Raw genomic sequence first — 17,502 nt, 5'->3', positions numbered from 1 at the left:
CATAATAATCATTTCCCACTCCTCATTATTTATTTATTCTATTTATTTATAGAACAAACTGAAAACTGCCAATAGCTAAAATTATAGCACTTATGTTTTAAAGTTCTAATTTTTGAAATGTTTCAGTCTTTTCTAACTCTCTAATTAGATGTCCGATTAGTAGTTCCCACTCCATGCTACAGTTACTTGCTATCTAATTAAATCTAGGCCTGTGATCACACCGACCAGCTGGCATTCGAAAGGTCTGGGTGGACGGCCAGTGGGCGACAGAGGCCATGGGATCAGTTTTGGTGGGGGGGGGGGGGGGGGGGGGGGGGTTGGTGTAGGGTGAGAGGAAACAGGACCCCAGATGCAAGGGCCTCTCTCAGTTACCATGGCAATGAGATATCCCATCCAAAACGCAGCTGTAATGCGCTCACCAGGGTGAGCAGAGGGAGGGTTCACTGTAATAACAGCAAGGGCCAGCTGACCCTTGTCCTCAATCTTATAAGATTACATATAATATTAAAAATGGACTTACTATGAGCTCGTGACTTGGCATTGAGTGACTTCTGCTCATAAATAATACCTGGGCGGCATTGACTAACCCTTCACACTCTTGAAAAGAAAGACACAAAGTAAATAAACTACTGGTGTGGCACTATGTAGATTTTTAAGGAATTATTTTGGAATTAATGAACTTTTATTGGGAGAGTTCAACCAAAAAATGAAAATTGTGTTATCATTTACTAACCCCCTTGCCATTTCAGATCTGTATGACTTTATTTCTTCCACAGAACACAAAAGGTGATATTCTGAAAAACGTGTGACAGAAGAACTTTTATGTTCCTCAAAAGAACTCAAAGTCAGACAGGTCTGGAACAGCATGAGTGTGAGTAAATGATGACACAATTTTCAATTTTGAGTCAAATATTTCACTTTAACTCCCCTGACTGAAAAGTCACACATTAAAATGTTGTTTGAGAAGATCCACAGATTTATCTGTATTCTTCTTTACATCCTGTCACACACAACAGAAAGGCATGTGCTACTGTGTTTGGGGAGGGTAACTGACTGGATGCCGTGACTTATCAGTGTACATGAGATAAGGGTGATTTGTCCTAACACCTCAAACAACACCAGCATCAGAAATGAATATTTAAAAACTCCAGAGGGGTAGGAAGTCCTTTCACTTCATAACAGTGAATATCACTTTAGGCAAATAATCACACCTCATGCCTATTCTCTGTGGGACATCTTTTGGAAAGCTGAAATGCACTGGATAATGTTTAGATTCTATTAGTTGCATGAATCACAAAAAGCATAAAAGCTCCTTTGACCCAGGGTTAAAACATTACCGCAAATTGCTCAAATACAGCAATAAATGCTTATTGCACATTCATGAAGATTTTAAATAGGAAACATTTCATCATTATAGGCTTTTGTTCATTTACAGTTTTATTAGCCATTCATGGGGGGCCTCGGTTAACACAAGGCCCTTACTGACAAAGACAGACATCTGTGTTCTGTCCAATTAAGGGAGGGTTCTATCTGTAACTGATAATTGCCTGGAAAATGGGGTTAGCAGCACCTCATGGCAGGACTACTGTGCTCACAACACCTCGAGACAGAGCTTGATGATGTGGTATCACACTTAGCATATGGAGGAAGTCTGATGACAGCTAAGACGCTTCGTATGGGAAGCATGTGAGATCACAACCCTAGGGTGTGGGATTTCGCAAGGCGTGTGGTGTCGGGACAGTGTGGTGTCCTGCGTGACTTCCAGCACCTGTGTGTGGCGTAACGTCCTGTGTGAATATTGCCACCTACCGCAGTTACGCAGGTAATGATCAACCTCCAGAAGAATGACACACACAATAGTCTTTTTTTCGTCAGTTAGTAAGTGTCAGTGGCATGTGTGTGGCTGTAAGTATAGTGCTAATGTGCAGTAGCTCTCCCTGCTCACGGTGAAACAATGTCGGGATAATGTGGATTAACAGGGCCTATCAAGACTATTAGTGGCTGACACTGGAAAAAGAGTTGAACAATTGATCTAAGTTAATGATTAATCTGTGCTTAGTAAGATTTGCCTGATAAGCGTTAGCTTCATTTACATAAGCACTTACTCAAAGTAAAAAAAAAGAGAGAGAGAGAATCTGGGGATCTAAAACATGATATCTGCTAAACTGTTAGGGTAAATCATGTGTTCAATTAATTTGTTAAAAAATATATATGAAAAATGAAATACAGTGACCTCATAGATGAGTTTTCCTTTTTTTTTGCATTTCTAAATTTTTTTTTTTCAATTATCATTGTGGGACACTGTCTTGATATCATAATGAAGAAATGTAGAAGAAGAGGAGCCTAATTACGGTATACCTGTGAAATGTTATCAAAAAAAAAAATGTTTTCAACAAAACTGCTCCACTGCCTATTAATATACAAAATAAACTTTTGGTCACCATATGGTTCAACCTACAAGCATAAACACAAAACAGGAAACTATATACATATATATACAAATTAGCAAGACTTTTCTTCATTATACCATCAGTTTACCCCCTAAAATACATATTAATATTAATTTTCTAAAGTAAAAAATATGCTTTATCAGTCAGTGTATATATACAAAGGTCTTTTTTTTTTACAGATCAACATGTACCTTCATGTGTTTCACAATACAAAGACTTAATTTCAAAGAGTATTTATTTTATTTTACTTTTTTAATCATGGACACTCTTATATGTCTGTGACCCATAAACATTTTCATGTTGTAAAGAACTTTTGATCATGGCTTAGCAAGAAGTTTGAACGTCATGAAAAGACAAGGGGCAAGTCTGCTTTTGTTCGCCTCAACAGCTGTGAGACGCAATGTAGAGGGCCGTGTCTCATTAAAATAGGGTGTGAACTGGGTGGGGGGTAGGGATGACATGGTGTTTGGGTCTAAATGAAGGGTTTCAGCCCTTAAAAAAGGCTTCTACTTCCTGTGAGAACACCCTTCTCCCTCAAGTTACTGTAGTATCCACCCGTGCTAAAAGTATACTATTTGATTTTTGATAGTTACCCTTAACACACAATAGACAACAGCTGTTGTAAGCTTGGTTGAGCTCAGAGCTGTTGAAGCCAGATAGCTAATCCAAAAGTGCCTTTTCTGCATCAAGCCCTAGATTGTGGATTTAACTTGTGATGCGAGGCATCAGCTAATGAACACAGCGCATAGATTTAATCCCATTAGCCGGTGGTCGGATTGACCTCTGACATGCAGTCACTAGTTATAATCTCTATCCCTCCCTTTCTACTTTTTCTGCCAGCCTTAGACAATTGATTCTCTTTTGTCTCTGTTCTTCGACCTGTAAACAGGCAGTGTAAGCTTGCAAACAGGCATATTGCATGCTGGGAAATATTGACTTATCTAGACATATGGCATTGAGGCTCCGGACCTTTGACACAAAAGCTAGCTATTGTTTTTGAATCTGGTATTGATTATATTCATATTTAACATAGCCTCTGTCAGGAGGAAATGCTTCGACGAGCACAATAATTACTTGACAGACTGTGATCTGAATATTGATCAAAACAAAGTCTCAGTTGTGCTAACAAGGCCTGAAGCAATTATTGCTTAACAGAAACACTGCCATGGATTATTGAACAAAGTAAACAGAATGATTTAAGAGTGCCAGCTCAAGCTGCCATTCTAGACAACAGAACACCTTCATCTTCTGTGAACTGAGCAGCTTCACAGATACTACTTTGTGGTGTCAGTGTCAGTGTTGAGAGTATTATCAGGCCTTAAATACATCAAGGCAGTGGTTCTCAAAATGAAGTTGCCCACGTTCTCAAATTGTATTCACTTTTGCACATTTAAATATGCCAAGTACCCAATTTCATATTCCCTTTCTCCTTCTAATTGTGTTGACTGGCCAGTTTTGAAGGCAGAATAAAGAATTATGAGTAAATAAATAACAACTTTTCCTCACAACATATGACTTCAGAAGACCTGGAATATAGGGCACAGATAGTTTATTATATTTTTAGACTTTTGGGGCTTGGCAATTGTAATCTTCCCATCTATCATTCTTGTGTTCCACAGATTAAAAAATACCAAACAAAACAAAAAATAAAAAATAAGTAAATGATGACAGTTTACATTTTTAGGAGCATTTTCCTTTTAATGTTGCTCTTATGATTAATTACATGGGTGTTTCCTTTTCCTAAGTTAGATGGGGGCAAAGGTCGTTTTAGTTTCAAGAGGGGAGTAGCAAAAAATGTAAATCTACCGCATCAAATGACATGAAAAGTGATGACCTGCTGCCCTCTGCTGGACAACGCCGCTGGAAGCAGACATTCTGGAGAACAAGCTAAACATTGAGCTGCTGCATGCAAATGTTAACATAATCAATACCATATTCAAAAACAATAGCTGCTTTTGGGTCCAAGGTCCAGATCCCAATGCCATAGGTCCAGATTAGTTAATGAACCCTATACCTTAGTGTTCCTGTGGCTGAAGTGTTAGAGCATGCTGTTAGCAGCGCAAGGTTGTGGGTTCGATTCCCAAGGAACATATGTTAGTTAAAAAATGTTAGCCTGAATGCATTGTAAGTCACTTTGGATAAAAGTGTCTGCTAAATGCATAAATTTAACTTTAATTTATGCATTATGCCTTTTTTCTATGTATGCTACCAATTTACAGTTCAAGAAACTGGGACATCAGTTATCCAAGGTCACCAGGTATTATATATTTTATTAGGCAGCAAAATGATTTAGATTCATTGAACAATATCTAACACACTGTAAGTGTAAAGCATTGAGACTCACCACCCAGAATAGTGTTTTATTAGCCAGTGTCTGATACTCATCAATGGTGGACAGCACACTGAGGATCAGGCAAGAAAGCACAATAAGAAATCTGTAGAGAGCAAGGAAGATATGTCATTTTAAAATGTATAATAATAATAATAACAATAATAAAACATTTCAGATTCTTCAGAGGACATTCAAAAGTGAACATTACGTATAATGTTTGCGAAATGAAAAATGGAATGTTCCCATAACCAAGAAAATATATTGTTTAAAACATTTGAAAAATAACTGGACATTTTGAATGTTCAGAGAAATGGTCAAAGCATTCTTAGAACATATTTTTGTCAGCTGGAATCAGCCTGAACATATCCGGAAACGTATCTTTTCTCATATTCAGTGACAACATTTTTGAGAGAGAGAAAAAAACAAAACAATATTGCATGTGTTGTAAAGGGTACAGATTGATTTCTAAGCCCCTGTAACAGTACTTTAGGTTTAACACATCAGGGCAAGGTCATTGTGTGCTCTCAGTCTAAACCAAACAAAGGCTTTGTTGTAACTTCTGAGAAAAAAGAAAAAGTTATTCTTTTGTGGAGAAAAGAGAGTTTGCTCACAGAGAGCTATGTGATTATTCTGACAAAATAAATCATACAAACAACATGATTTTAAACATGGCTTTAAACTTATTGAGCAGTCAGTCTAACAGCATATGAAGGAGAGCACAAAACAGCTTTTTTTGTATATAAAGATGTTATTGATTAATTAAAATGTAATCGTTTAATTAATAATGTATGTTAATCAAATTTTATAATCTAATCTAATAAGAACCAACAGCACAATATTCAGTACATGCTTTGTTAATTTGTAAATACTATTTCTCAGTGTTTGTTTTTTGGAGTGATGCTTAACCCATTAGAACAGCTCTATCAGCTCAATAATTCATCAGTCTGTCTGCATTAATAATAAAAATGAAACACCAAAAGGTATGAAACCCAGCTGCCACAGACAAACAGTGCCCAGCTGTTGCCTGTCATCACAAATTCAGAGGGAAGGGCCAGAAATGTAAGTAAACATACAATCAAAACCTTGGGGTAAGATGGCCGCCTGACAAATATCTATCTGATTATGTAATCGTTATTGCTGAATGACCTTGAACCTGCCGCAAACAAACTGTGAGAGAAGTTAAATGTCAAAAAACATGCCACGGGCTACCGTGCAATGCAACAAATAACTAATCTACCAGTCCAAGGCGATCAGTCAGGGATGATAAAAACAGCAAACTATTATGTTGCTAACAGCAATTAAAGGTAAAATCAACAGAAAATAATCAGAGCAATGAGAAATAGTATTTTGTAGAGTGGAGCTAAACAGAATCAAATATGCAGCAGGCTATTTTAACAATTCATACCTGCAGAAGCCACTGAAATTTGTAGTATTTAACAGAGTGAAAAGGAAAGTCTGGGGAAACAATGCAACAGACAGAATCAATTGATGAACCAAAACTGGGTACATAATTGTCTGAAAACTAGTATTAATCAAATCTATCAGATTCAAATTACAATTCAATTAGAACTGAATTTGAAATGAGGTAGAAATTTGATTCTTCAATAAAGAAATTCATATAATCATTTTTACCAGAAAATTCAAACTTGCCAATACAAACTTAAGAGTTTTGACTTAATAACGCCTTGTTTGAAAGTTCTGAAATACTTTTAAAAACCTTGAAGTTTGACGGTTTGAAATATCCAGATTCACAGACAGAGAGACAGGCTAGCAAACAGATTGTAGATCGACAGACAGATTCCTAGACAGACAGACAGACAGACAGACAGACAGATAGATAGATAGATAGAGATAGATAATAGATAGATAGATAGATAGATATATAGATAGATAGATAGATAGATAGATAGATAGATAGATAGATAGATAGATAGATAGATAGATAGATAGATAGATAGATAGATAGATAGATAGATAGATAGATAGATAGATAGATAGACAGAAAGCCAGACACACAGAACAAAATGAGATAGAAATTTGATTCTTCAATGAAGAAATTCATATAATCATCTTTAACCAGAAAAATCAAACTTGCCAATACAAACTTAGATTTTTTTGCTTTATAACACCTTGTTTGAAGTTTTGACGGACGTGCAGACAGACAGATGGACAGATGGACGGACGTGCAGACAGACAGACAGATGGACGAACTGGCGATCGGACTGGCTGACAGACAGATGGACAGAAGGACTGATGGACAGACAGACGGACGTACAGACGGTTTGGACTGGCAGACTGGCAGACAGACAGACAGATGGACGAACTGGTGGTCGGACTGGCAGACAGACAGATGGACAGAAGGACTGATGGATAGACAGAGAGATGTACAGACGGTTTGGACTGGCAGACAGACAGACAAAGGGAAGTACTGGCAGACAGACAGACAGACAGACAGAGGGAAGTACTGGCAGACAGACAGACAGACAGACAGACAGACAGACAGACAGAGGGATGTACTGGCAGACAGACAGACGGTTTGGACTGGCAGACAGACAGACAGACAGACAGACAGACGGATGTACTGGCAGACAGACAGATAGACAGACTGGCAGACAGGTAGACAGACAGACAGACAGACAGACAGACAGACAGATGGACAGACGGACGTACTGGCAGACAGACAGACAGACAGACGGACGGACGGACAGACGGACGTACTGGCAGACAGACAGACAGACAGACAGACAGACAGGTGGACAGAAGGACTGATGGACAGACAGATGGACAGAAGGACAGACAGACAGACAGACAGACAGACAGACAGGTGGACAGAAGGACTGATGGACAGACAGATGGACAGAATGACAGACAGACAGACAGACAGACCTACTGGCAGACAGACAGACAGACGTACCGGCAGACAGACAGACAGACGGACGGACGAGACAAGACCACAGGAAACAGATGATTCTTCTGCACAGTCTGACTTTGCTGCAGCCTGGAAGTGAACTGCTGGTTTCGTCTGGTCAGAGGAGAACTGGCCCCCCAACTGAGGTTTTTTTTCTCCATTCTGTCACCGATGGAGTTTTGGTTCCTTGCCGCTGTCGCCTCTGGCTTGCTTAGTTGGGGTCACTTCATTTACAGTGATATCTATGACTTGATTGCAAATGAATGCACAGACACTATTTAAACAACAGAGATGACATCACTGAATTCAGTGATGAACTGCCTTTAACTGTCATTTTGCATTATTGACACACTGTTTTCCTAACGAATGTTGTTCAGTTCCCTGTCAAGGGAACTTCGAACTGCGTCCTCTGAGGGGACACTATGGGGAACACCTTGTCGTGACCCATGTCTGAAGCATACTTTGAAAAACTCCAACGTGTTGGCCGGCGACAGCCTCTGACGTCACTACCAGCGCGACTATAAATACGCGCCTGTAGGACCTGTCACTTATCTTCTTCCTCTTCATTGACTGTTTTGTTTGAAGCGACCAAAACGGTAAGAGCATAATAATCTATTATTATTATCATCATGGCTTCCACTAGCAAGGCGTTTAGACAGTGTGTGCATCCGTGTCAGCGTTATCTGAAACCCGATGACACACACTCTCTTTGCGTCTCTTGTTTGGGCGAAGAGCACGCGCGCGATGTCCTTGAGGGGGCGATCTGCGTGCACTGCGAGCGTTTTTCTGTGAGAAAGCTCCGCTCTCGTTTGTCTCTCTTTTCGAGGAAAGAGGGACAGCCATCTGGATCCCGCGGCTCAGGACCTGCCGTTGCCTAGGCACGGAGGAGAATGAGCTCGTGGGGATCACAGGTGGATATCCCTGAGGAGTGTAGAGAGGGACTTTCCCTTTCACACTCTCCAGCGGCGAACGAGAGTGAACTTCGGGAGGACGATGCGTTATCATTAACCCATTCTGACACTGAAGTTAGTGCTCTGCTGGGTTCTACGCAGAAAGAGCAGGAGATGTCTGAGAGTGGCGAAGAAGCTAAGGCTGAGCCTTCTCAATCCTCCTGCCCTGCGTATGAGGAGCTGTTAGAGGTTATGGATCGCGCCACGGCAAAATTAGACTTGCCATGGAAGCGTGCCAGAAAGGTAACGTCACGAGGTCGCCTCGATGAGCATTATTTGTCTGACCATAGCCCTCCAGCCCAGGTGAGCCTTCCATTCTTGCCTGACTTGCATGCAGAAGTCGAAAAGGAATGGAAGAGGCCGTTTTCCTCTCGCATCCACCGGTTTCAGCATACGAGCTATGCTAATATCGAGGGCATGCACGAAAACGGCTATGAGAGGATGCCCCCTGTAGAAGAGACGCTAGCTAGCTATCTCTCTGTGGGGGAAACGTCCTCTCTTAAATCTCCCTCTTTGCCATCTAAGCCCCTCCAGGATACATCCCGCTTAAATGGCAGGTCATACGCGGCAGCAGGTCAGGCTGTGGCTTCGTTGCACACGATGGCGGTGCTTCAGGCCTACCAGGCTGACCTGCTGAAGGACCTGGATACAGGCGAGGGCCTTTCACCTGACCAGGTAGCCAAGCTGCGCCGCACCACAGACCTCTCTCTCCGGGCTACCAAGCAGGCCGCCTCCGCCATGGGCAGGTCTATGGCTGCCATGGTGGTAACGGAGAGACATCTGTGGGTGAACCTGGCAGACATCGGGAGGGAAGAAAGGGGGTTTCTTCTCGATGCTCCGGTCTCGCCTTCTGAGCTTTTCGGTACCTCCGTCGAGATGGTGGTCGAAAAGTTCAGGGAGGCAAGGGCGCGCTCAGCTGCTTTTAAATCCTAAATTCCACGAAGGTCCAGGTCCGAGCCCGAACAACAAAGGGGTCCTGGCCCATCTCGATCTGAGGATCGTAGACGGGCGCAGAAGGCTAGTGTCGCGGCTCGCACTCTTCTCCCGCCTAAGGGCAGCTTGCTTGGGAACCTTTCTGTACACACTGTAAGCCTGTGTACTTTCTCAAAACCACATGGTGGTCAGTGTGCATGTGAACATTGTGCACACTGTCTGAAATCCACGTAAGTGATAAGTGTGCACGCAAGACTTTGCGCACTTTCTAAAATCCTGTACGGTAGGGGTTACGCGCTCCGATTCGTTCCCTTTCTTGAGATGATTAGCCCCGGTGTTCCTTGGGCTTCATCCAACCGGTGTGTACTTATTGTACACCTCAAGCCCCCTCAACATGGGGGGCTGTGTGGGCAATTCTCGCGGTAGTTTAGCAGCGCTCCCTTTTCTGAAAGGGTCACCTATGAGCATGCTGCTCGGAGCTCTGAGTCCTCCTCTCTTGGGAGGCTGATTCTCGGTTCTTTCAGAGCGCTCCAGTACTACATATTGTTTTGAGACACACTTTGAGAGCAGACATCCTGCTGAGGCAGGGGCTGAGGCTCGGGGAATGGCGCCTTCGCACCAAGATGTTGAAGCAGAGTTGGAGAGGTTGGCCAGACTTGGGTGGATCGGTTTTGCGGCTCGAGAGAGCATCGCACTATCCCCTCTGGCTTCCTCTGACTCATCCAGCTCCATTGGGGGCTGGACAACATGGTACAGGCGCGGCCGAGGCTTCATCTGTACGTTCCGTCCTCCAATTGCTCTGCTTCCGGGCCATTCCTTCTACAAGCTGCTCTATCAGAGTTCCACGAGAGCCCCTCCTTAGAACAGTATTTGTAAATCCATGTTATGGTAAGTGTGCATGTGAAGTCTTTGCACACTTTCTGAAATCCACTCTGTGGTAAGTTCGCACGCTAGTACTCTGCATTCTTTCTAAAATCCTATATGGTAAGGGCTTCGCGCGGCTGCTTTGTGCCCTTTCTTGAGTCGGTTAAAGCCCCGTTAATCTTGGGCACCACTCCACCTAGGTATCCTCTGATACCTATCTAGAACAGGGCGCCGCTACTAGAGTACTGTTGGGACAGCTCTTTCGGCAAGTTTTTGCGAAAGCTAGCAGTAGCCCCTGTGTGACAGGCAAAGACTTGGTAGAGGAAAGTGCCAGGTTCTTAGCCGTATCCCTTTAAAGGAATCTTTTGTGATTCCAAGCCTTCAGCTCTACCCCGGGCCAGGGCCCTACAGGTAAGTTGGGTATGTAGCTTAGGCCTTTGGCCGTAAGGGATAATGTCATAGACAGCCGTCGAACCGTCCCAGGGGCGACTCCCGGTGAAGCGGTAGAGTTGGTACTTAGTGTTTGCCATGATTCTGGTCTGCACTCCCCTCAGCATGGCGGCGTGGGTATACTGTTCCCCATACTGTCCCCTCAGAGGACACAGTTCGAAGTTCCCTTGACAGGGAACGTCTCAGGTTACGAATGTAACCATGGTTCCCTGAGAGGGAACGAGACACTGTGTCCTCTAGCTCCCTGCCATGCTTCGGACGCAAGCTTCACGAAGAAGATAAGTGACGGGTCCTACAGGCGCGTATTTATAGCCACGCTGGTAATGACGTCAGAGGCTGTCGCCGGCCAACACATTGGCGTTTTTCATAGTATGCTTCAGACACGGGTCACGACGAGGTGTTCCCCATAGTGTCCCCTCAGAGGACGCAGTGTCTCGTTCCCTCTCAGGGAACCATGGTTACATTCGTAACCTGAGACGTTTCTTTGACGCAATGTATTTTGTTTAAAGGGCTATATAAATAAAGGTGACTTGACGTACTGGCAGACAGACAGACAGACAGATGGACGGAAGGACTGATGGACAGATAGATGGACGGAAGGACAGACAAACAGAGAGATAGATGGACTGGCAGACAGACAGACAGATGGACGTACTGGCAGAAGACAGACAGAAAGACAGAGACAGACAGACAGTCAGACAGGCAGGCAGGCAGCAGACAGACAGATGAACGTACTGGCAGACAGACAGTGAGAAAGACAGACAGATGAACGGATGAATGGACGGACTGGCAGACAGACAGACAAACGGACAGACAGAGACATAGACAGGCAGATAGATAGATAGATAGATAGATAGATAGATAGATAGATAGATAGATAGATGGATAGATGGATAGATAGATAGATAGATAGATAGATAGATAGATAGATAGATAGATAGATAGATAGATAGATAGATAGATAGATAGACAGGTAGGGAGGTAGGTAGGTAGGTAGATAGATAGATAGATAGATAGATAGATAGATAGATAGATAGATAGATAGATAGATAGATAGATAGATAGATAGATAGAAAATGTCATTCTTGAAATATCACTGACATGAACATTTTATTTTGTATTTATTTAAACTGAATTCTGTATTGTGTGATTAACTCAGTTGTTTCTACCTTTCTTCTACATTTTTCTGTTGTGCTTAGTAAAGACTGCATGACATCGAGGGAAATTTCATTTACATATACTGCTGGGCAGATAACAATAACAATGTACGGCACGCAATTACTAGTTTTTCCAACAGCATGTGCACATTTACACAAACAGGGGTCATGCTTTTATAAGTGCCTTTCTTTCCCCCATGGCTTTGCAGGCTTTTAAGCTGTGAAAAGCTTGTGCACATTCTTGGCTAACATAGCCGGCCTCCTACACTCACACAACCAAAGAACGCTTCCGTATTCAGGTGAGACTCTTCAATTTCCTGCTGAAGCTAACAGTGTGGTCAAGTGGTCGACTAATGCTCAAGGCCCTGGGCTAGTAATGCAACAGGTGGGGATGAATTACACACTGAGGAGCCCAGAGAGCCCAGATGTGCCCTTAAGCGATACAATTAACCTAAATTTGTTCTATAGGGACCATCACAATATTAGTACACCATAAATCACTTTGAATAAAATGCATGTGCTACATGACAAGACACCAGTTAATTACAGACTAACCTCCAACCCTCGGCCTCATGCTCATCATTCTTACAAATGCATTAAACAAGTATCAGTCAAACGATCCACGATTAGTGAAGCTGTTAACACAGTTTCTGCAGGACGATGCTGCATTTGACACCCTCACAGATTCCCATGTTCTCCTGGCATCTCTGCCAAACACAACTGAGTCACAGGGTTACCAAACCCACAGGGCCCCTGCTGAACAGAGTCACCTCTGCAGCCAAGTTTAGCCGCCCGCTATCACCTCCTCTCCTGCTAGAGATATCATGAAAGGTACAATGAGTCCAGTCAATTTGAGAAATACAAAACAACTACATTCTGCTGCAAAGCATCCTTTTAGGTTATTCCTTACACTCTAAAGATGATCTTATATCAAGGACTTGACCCAGTTAGTGATTGCAATCATTTTTGTTTACTTGCTATTCCAAACTTCTTGCAATTTACAGAATATTAAATAATGCAGCTTCTATGTTCAGTAATCTGATCTGACTTTTTTTTTTTTTTTTTTTTTTTTACACTTTCTGCTTTTACAATTTTAGTGAGTGTAGTGAAGATAGAAACGCAAGGCTTAGCAAGATGATTGGGATAAGGACATACAGTAATATGCTTTTTCTGTGCACAGGCCACTGCACCACAATTCTTTCTGCATTTTCTGACTTTTTAAAATCCAACCAACTAGCATTGTAGGTTAGCTGGATTGATGGATGTTTTGAGTTTAAATAAAATTGTTTATTTCCATTTTATTTCAATTTTTTTTCCAGTGTATCAGTAATACATCAATTGGTTAATATTTAAACCACAGAAAAAACAAAAAAATAAAAAAATAAATAAAAAAAAATATATATACACACACACACACACATATATATATATATATATATATATATATATATATATATATATATATATATATAGAAATCAATAATAGTCTAAATGACATAAATTGCATTAAATTAATTAAACATTGTTTTGGAAGACTTAATTTCTGTATGCTGGAAGGCTGCACTAAAGGGAAAATTATTTTATGCTGAATTAAAAGTGACCTTGAACGATCATCTTGCATAACACTGTATGAAACATTAATAAAAGCGGTGCCTCTTGCAACAATACGCAAATATATATATATATATATATTTCTGAATAGGAAAACATGTTGATGTTGTAGACTATTTCTCATTCTCTAGAGCAATCACAGTTAAATACTCACACTGTAAAATGATACACAAAGCATTTCCAACCTGATGGTCTCTCCAAAAAATTATATACACGTCCTTGAAAGTAGGATCTAGAGAGAATGGGACGGGTGGCGCTGTACACGGACATGCGGGGATGGAGGTGAGATGCCTGGCGTTGAGTGATCACTGCCGGCTCGGCGGGCGCCGAGGGACTCCTGCCGAACCACACGCTGTCATTTCGCATGTGCAGACCGTCGCTCATCCCCAGTTCTGTAGGTCCAATAGTCCACGAAGACTCCGTCGCTGTACTGTGAGGTGGAGAGGTCATGCTGCTACTGAGAAGAGACTTTCACGGATGATCTCTCACCCAGTTCAAAACTACACCAACTTTTGATGTGCCGACAACTTGGTTTATGTTGGTTTTATCCTATGCTTCGCCTGCGCTCAAAAAAGTAAAAAGCACTTTTTGCATTGCTTCATTGGTGTTTCGGGATGAACATCAGCATCCGAGAATGAAGTGCAGCTGGCAGGACAGGAGGCAGGCAGCATAACGGCATCAGCAGCGGCACTCCACTGTGTCTGCATGAAACTACAGCCATAAATACTCATAACTCAGCAGTTAGTGACGTACCAGGAAACACATAGCCACATGCCAACAAAGACAAATCATTGATTTTTCTTTCAAATAAGTAAAATATCAATATTACATTTATATAAATTGAATTCTATGAAATCAATGTTTAATATTGATAAATATATAAACATATGAACCAAAAATGAACCTTAAACCCTAAGTTTAAGGCTATTCGTCTAAAGAAATAAAACAGTTAGGGATTATTTGTTTTTGGGAAAGTTGAAATTGCAGTTGCATTCAGCATGACCTTGAATTGATACCTCACCTTGAGAACTCAGGAAGGTATTGATTCACTGAGACACAGGTTTCAAATACTGTCATGTGGCAGTGAAGTGATGACAGATACTGTTGTCAAGTAGATATTAAGATAGGCCAGAGTGAGATGTAGGTAGAGATCATATGAACATAGTGTAGCTTATCCTCAAATACTTTCAGCACAACAGACAATGGTTAGACTTGCTATAAGGTCAGATAAATGTATGATTTCTTTTCAGTTGATGCTATAGAGGAATAACTGTGGTGCTTTTTCAGTTACCAAAGAATGACTGTTGAGAATCATCTGTATTGGTGTTTCTTCTATGAAAAAAAGAGAGAAAACTTGTCTGATAAACATACTTTTTGTGTATATCTGAGTTTAGTTTTAGACTTGATAGACTCACTTTTTTGTAGTCACCAAAGCCTGAGTATTGCACCATACAGACTGATCTCTGAAAAAAAAACAAAGAAAACGTTTTTGTAGGAAAAAATTCAGCTGCAGTGTCTTACAATATACAGCAGAGAGCAGTATTTTAACTGACCTCTCCTCCCTTCCTGTGTCAAAACAGCAAAATATTATCAGATCTTACTATTCATCTGATCTCCTACTCTACTGGCTTGCTCTGTTTGAGTTTACACCTACCTGCTTAAAGTGAATAAATTATTAGAGTGGCATCGCGGAAAACAGCATATGCCTGCATAAGCCTAAAAATCTAGCAAGAAACAAAGTAGATACTAAATGCTATATTCTTTATGAAAAAATACAGTCTTCCTGAGAAGATGTTTCCCCTGTATGGAATAGGAAGACATTCACTTTAATAAATGGGTTACTCACATATTGTATGCTCTTTATATCTACAGGCTCCAGAGGGGTTTATTTCTGTAAAGAAAAAAATAAATTCACCTTGTGCTTTATTCCCAAAATGCTGCAAGAGTAACCTGTTACTGTTCATTTTTGGAAGTGCTTATATGACTTGCATTTGACAGCACTGTGACAAATCAAGCCACATATAATGTTATTTGTCAAACTTAGTATGCCCCTTGCTGTGAAGAAATCTTCCCGAGCCTTTCCAGAACAACCTTGTTTTTAGAAGTTCTTAGCACAAATGGTCTCAATGGCTCTCAGCAGCAGGAGCTTTTTCCCTGGCTTGCTACATTCTGAACTTTTTGTAGGAACTTTTCCTCCCCTACTTTTTGATCCCAAGGACAGAACATCAGTAATAATAGCTAGAATGGTGATGCAAGTCCCTTACTTTGACTTCAACACGGGCTGTAAGCTTTAATTAGATCCATCTGCTACTTGGATCCTCCACAGAGCCCTCTAATGGAGGTAAACGGAGGTATTGGATCTAAATGGCAGAATATGGATCTGTAATGATCCATTTTGCTTGAGAGACAGGGAAGAATGACTATTTTTGTCCTTTATGTGGTTTGTTTTGATGTTTGGAGCAGATGCTAGAGCTACCTATGACTCCCTGCTGAAGAAAAGTGCTGGCTGGTGAAATGTCATGAACACTTTCTTTATATAGTGGATTTAATGCAATGCTTTTGAGCACCAACCATACAATGAACTGTATCATAAAGCACCTATTGGGGTGCCTATTGATTTAGCCCTGCAGAGCTCAAATTCATTATAGCTGGAGAGGCTTTTGATGACATTTTTTATGTATTGCCTAGAAAAGTGCTTCTCTCAAACTGAGTAGACTCTGTCAATTCTCAGAAACATGAAATTAACCATTGCCAACCCTCAAGAGCAGTTACCTCGCTTCACTCCAGCACACCTTGAGGGATTAAACTCCTCGCTTTGCACGACTTTGTAAGCGTGAGTGTGTGGATGTTCTGCGGGAGTCTAAGGTAAAGCGTGGCTGCATTGAGCTCCTACTCAGTGAAGCGAGAAGAAGAAAAAAATCACTGGATATTTTTATCCTCAGTGCTGGATTTAAACAACTGGAATGGGCTGGGAGTGAATGTTGAGTGTCTTCATGAGATAAAGAGGTTTTGTTATAACTGACGAATTCCCAAGAGTTTCTCTGATCGGGCTGGTGGGTTACCAACAGATCTCCTGTCCTGGGAAGAACAAGTATATTTGCTTGGGAATTCAATGGTTTCTGTCTTTTATGCCTAAAATCATTGATCTTCAATGCATTTCATGTTAAGCATGTCAGCGATTGGCTGGGATGAAGTCCCTGGGGCAGTCCGTGAAGCTGTACAAAACCTTGAACAGGTACTGACTAAAAAGAGAGGATTCATTGCTGACATCAGGAATACTAATGCGGTTCAAGGTTTTTTACACCTGAGATGAATTGGAACAGAATAGCTCTTCAGCGCGCCCTTGCTTGTCTATCTCGTGGAGTGTAAGTGCTTTCACCTCTCCTCAACTCTCAAATGTTATCGAGGCAATATACATCCAGACTAATGGCTTATAAACGCTCTTGTGCCGCCACGTCACCGTGTTGAAAGAAAGTGTATGTCGGGGAAAAAGCACAAAAGATGGTGACAAGTGAATGTCTGGAAAGAAGTTGCATGGTGTCTCAGACCATTGCAAAAAATTTTATTAAATAAAACATAATACAAATGAGTACTTTTTCTGTGAATCCATTACAGACAGTGTTTAGTACATCTAGCAGTAAAATGTTTTTTAAACGTTATAACATTTACCAAAAAAAAATACTTTAGAATAGACTATTGACAGTAGTTAATGTAATAGCTAAAAGCATGTAATAATGTAAACAGCTGCACTGATCTTGGTTAATGTAATGTTTAATATTAATATGTATATCAATTTGTCTCTCTATACAGTCTATAGGCCTAAACATAATCTGGATTAATATAAATT

At 41.2% G+C, this 17,502-nt stretch overlaps 1 protein-coding gene across 4 annotated transcripts in view; it reads right to left on the bottom strand.

Moving 5' to 3' along the window:
* Positions 1-14,337, bottom strand: part of kcnq1.1 (potassium voltage-gated channel, KQT-like subfamily, member 1.1) — a 44,525-nt gene extending 30,188 nt beyond the window's left edge. For 3 of the 4 annotated variants that reach the window (XR_009426686.1, XM_059534455.1, XM_059534464.1), the window contains exons 1-2: positions 13,810-14,337; positions 4,795-4,885 (exon numbers count right to left, since the gene is read on the bottom strand). Coding sequence is in view for 3 of the 4 variants with exons in the window: in XM_059534455.1 (XP_059390438.1) it covers positions 4,795-4,885; positions 13,810-14,105 (387 nt within the window). In the remaining variant the exon portion in view is untranslated. The remainder of the gene's footprint in view (positions 1-4,794; positions 4,886-13,809) is intronic. The other variant, XM_059534478.1, reaches the window with a different exon arrangement.
* Between the last annotated feature and the right edge of the window lie 3,165 nt (positions 14,338-17,502).

Source organism: Carassius carassius, chromosome 3, assembly GCF_963082965.1.
Source record: "Carassius carassius chromosome 3, fCarCar2.1, whole genome shotgun sequence".
Taxonomy (NCBI): domain Eukaryota; kingdom Metazoa; phylum Chordata; class Actinopteri; order Cypriniformes; family Cyprinidae; genus Carassius; species Carassius carassius.
Note: the sequence above shows the minus strand (reverse complement) of the source record. Positions and strands in the feature narration are given on the sequence as shown.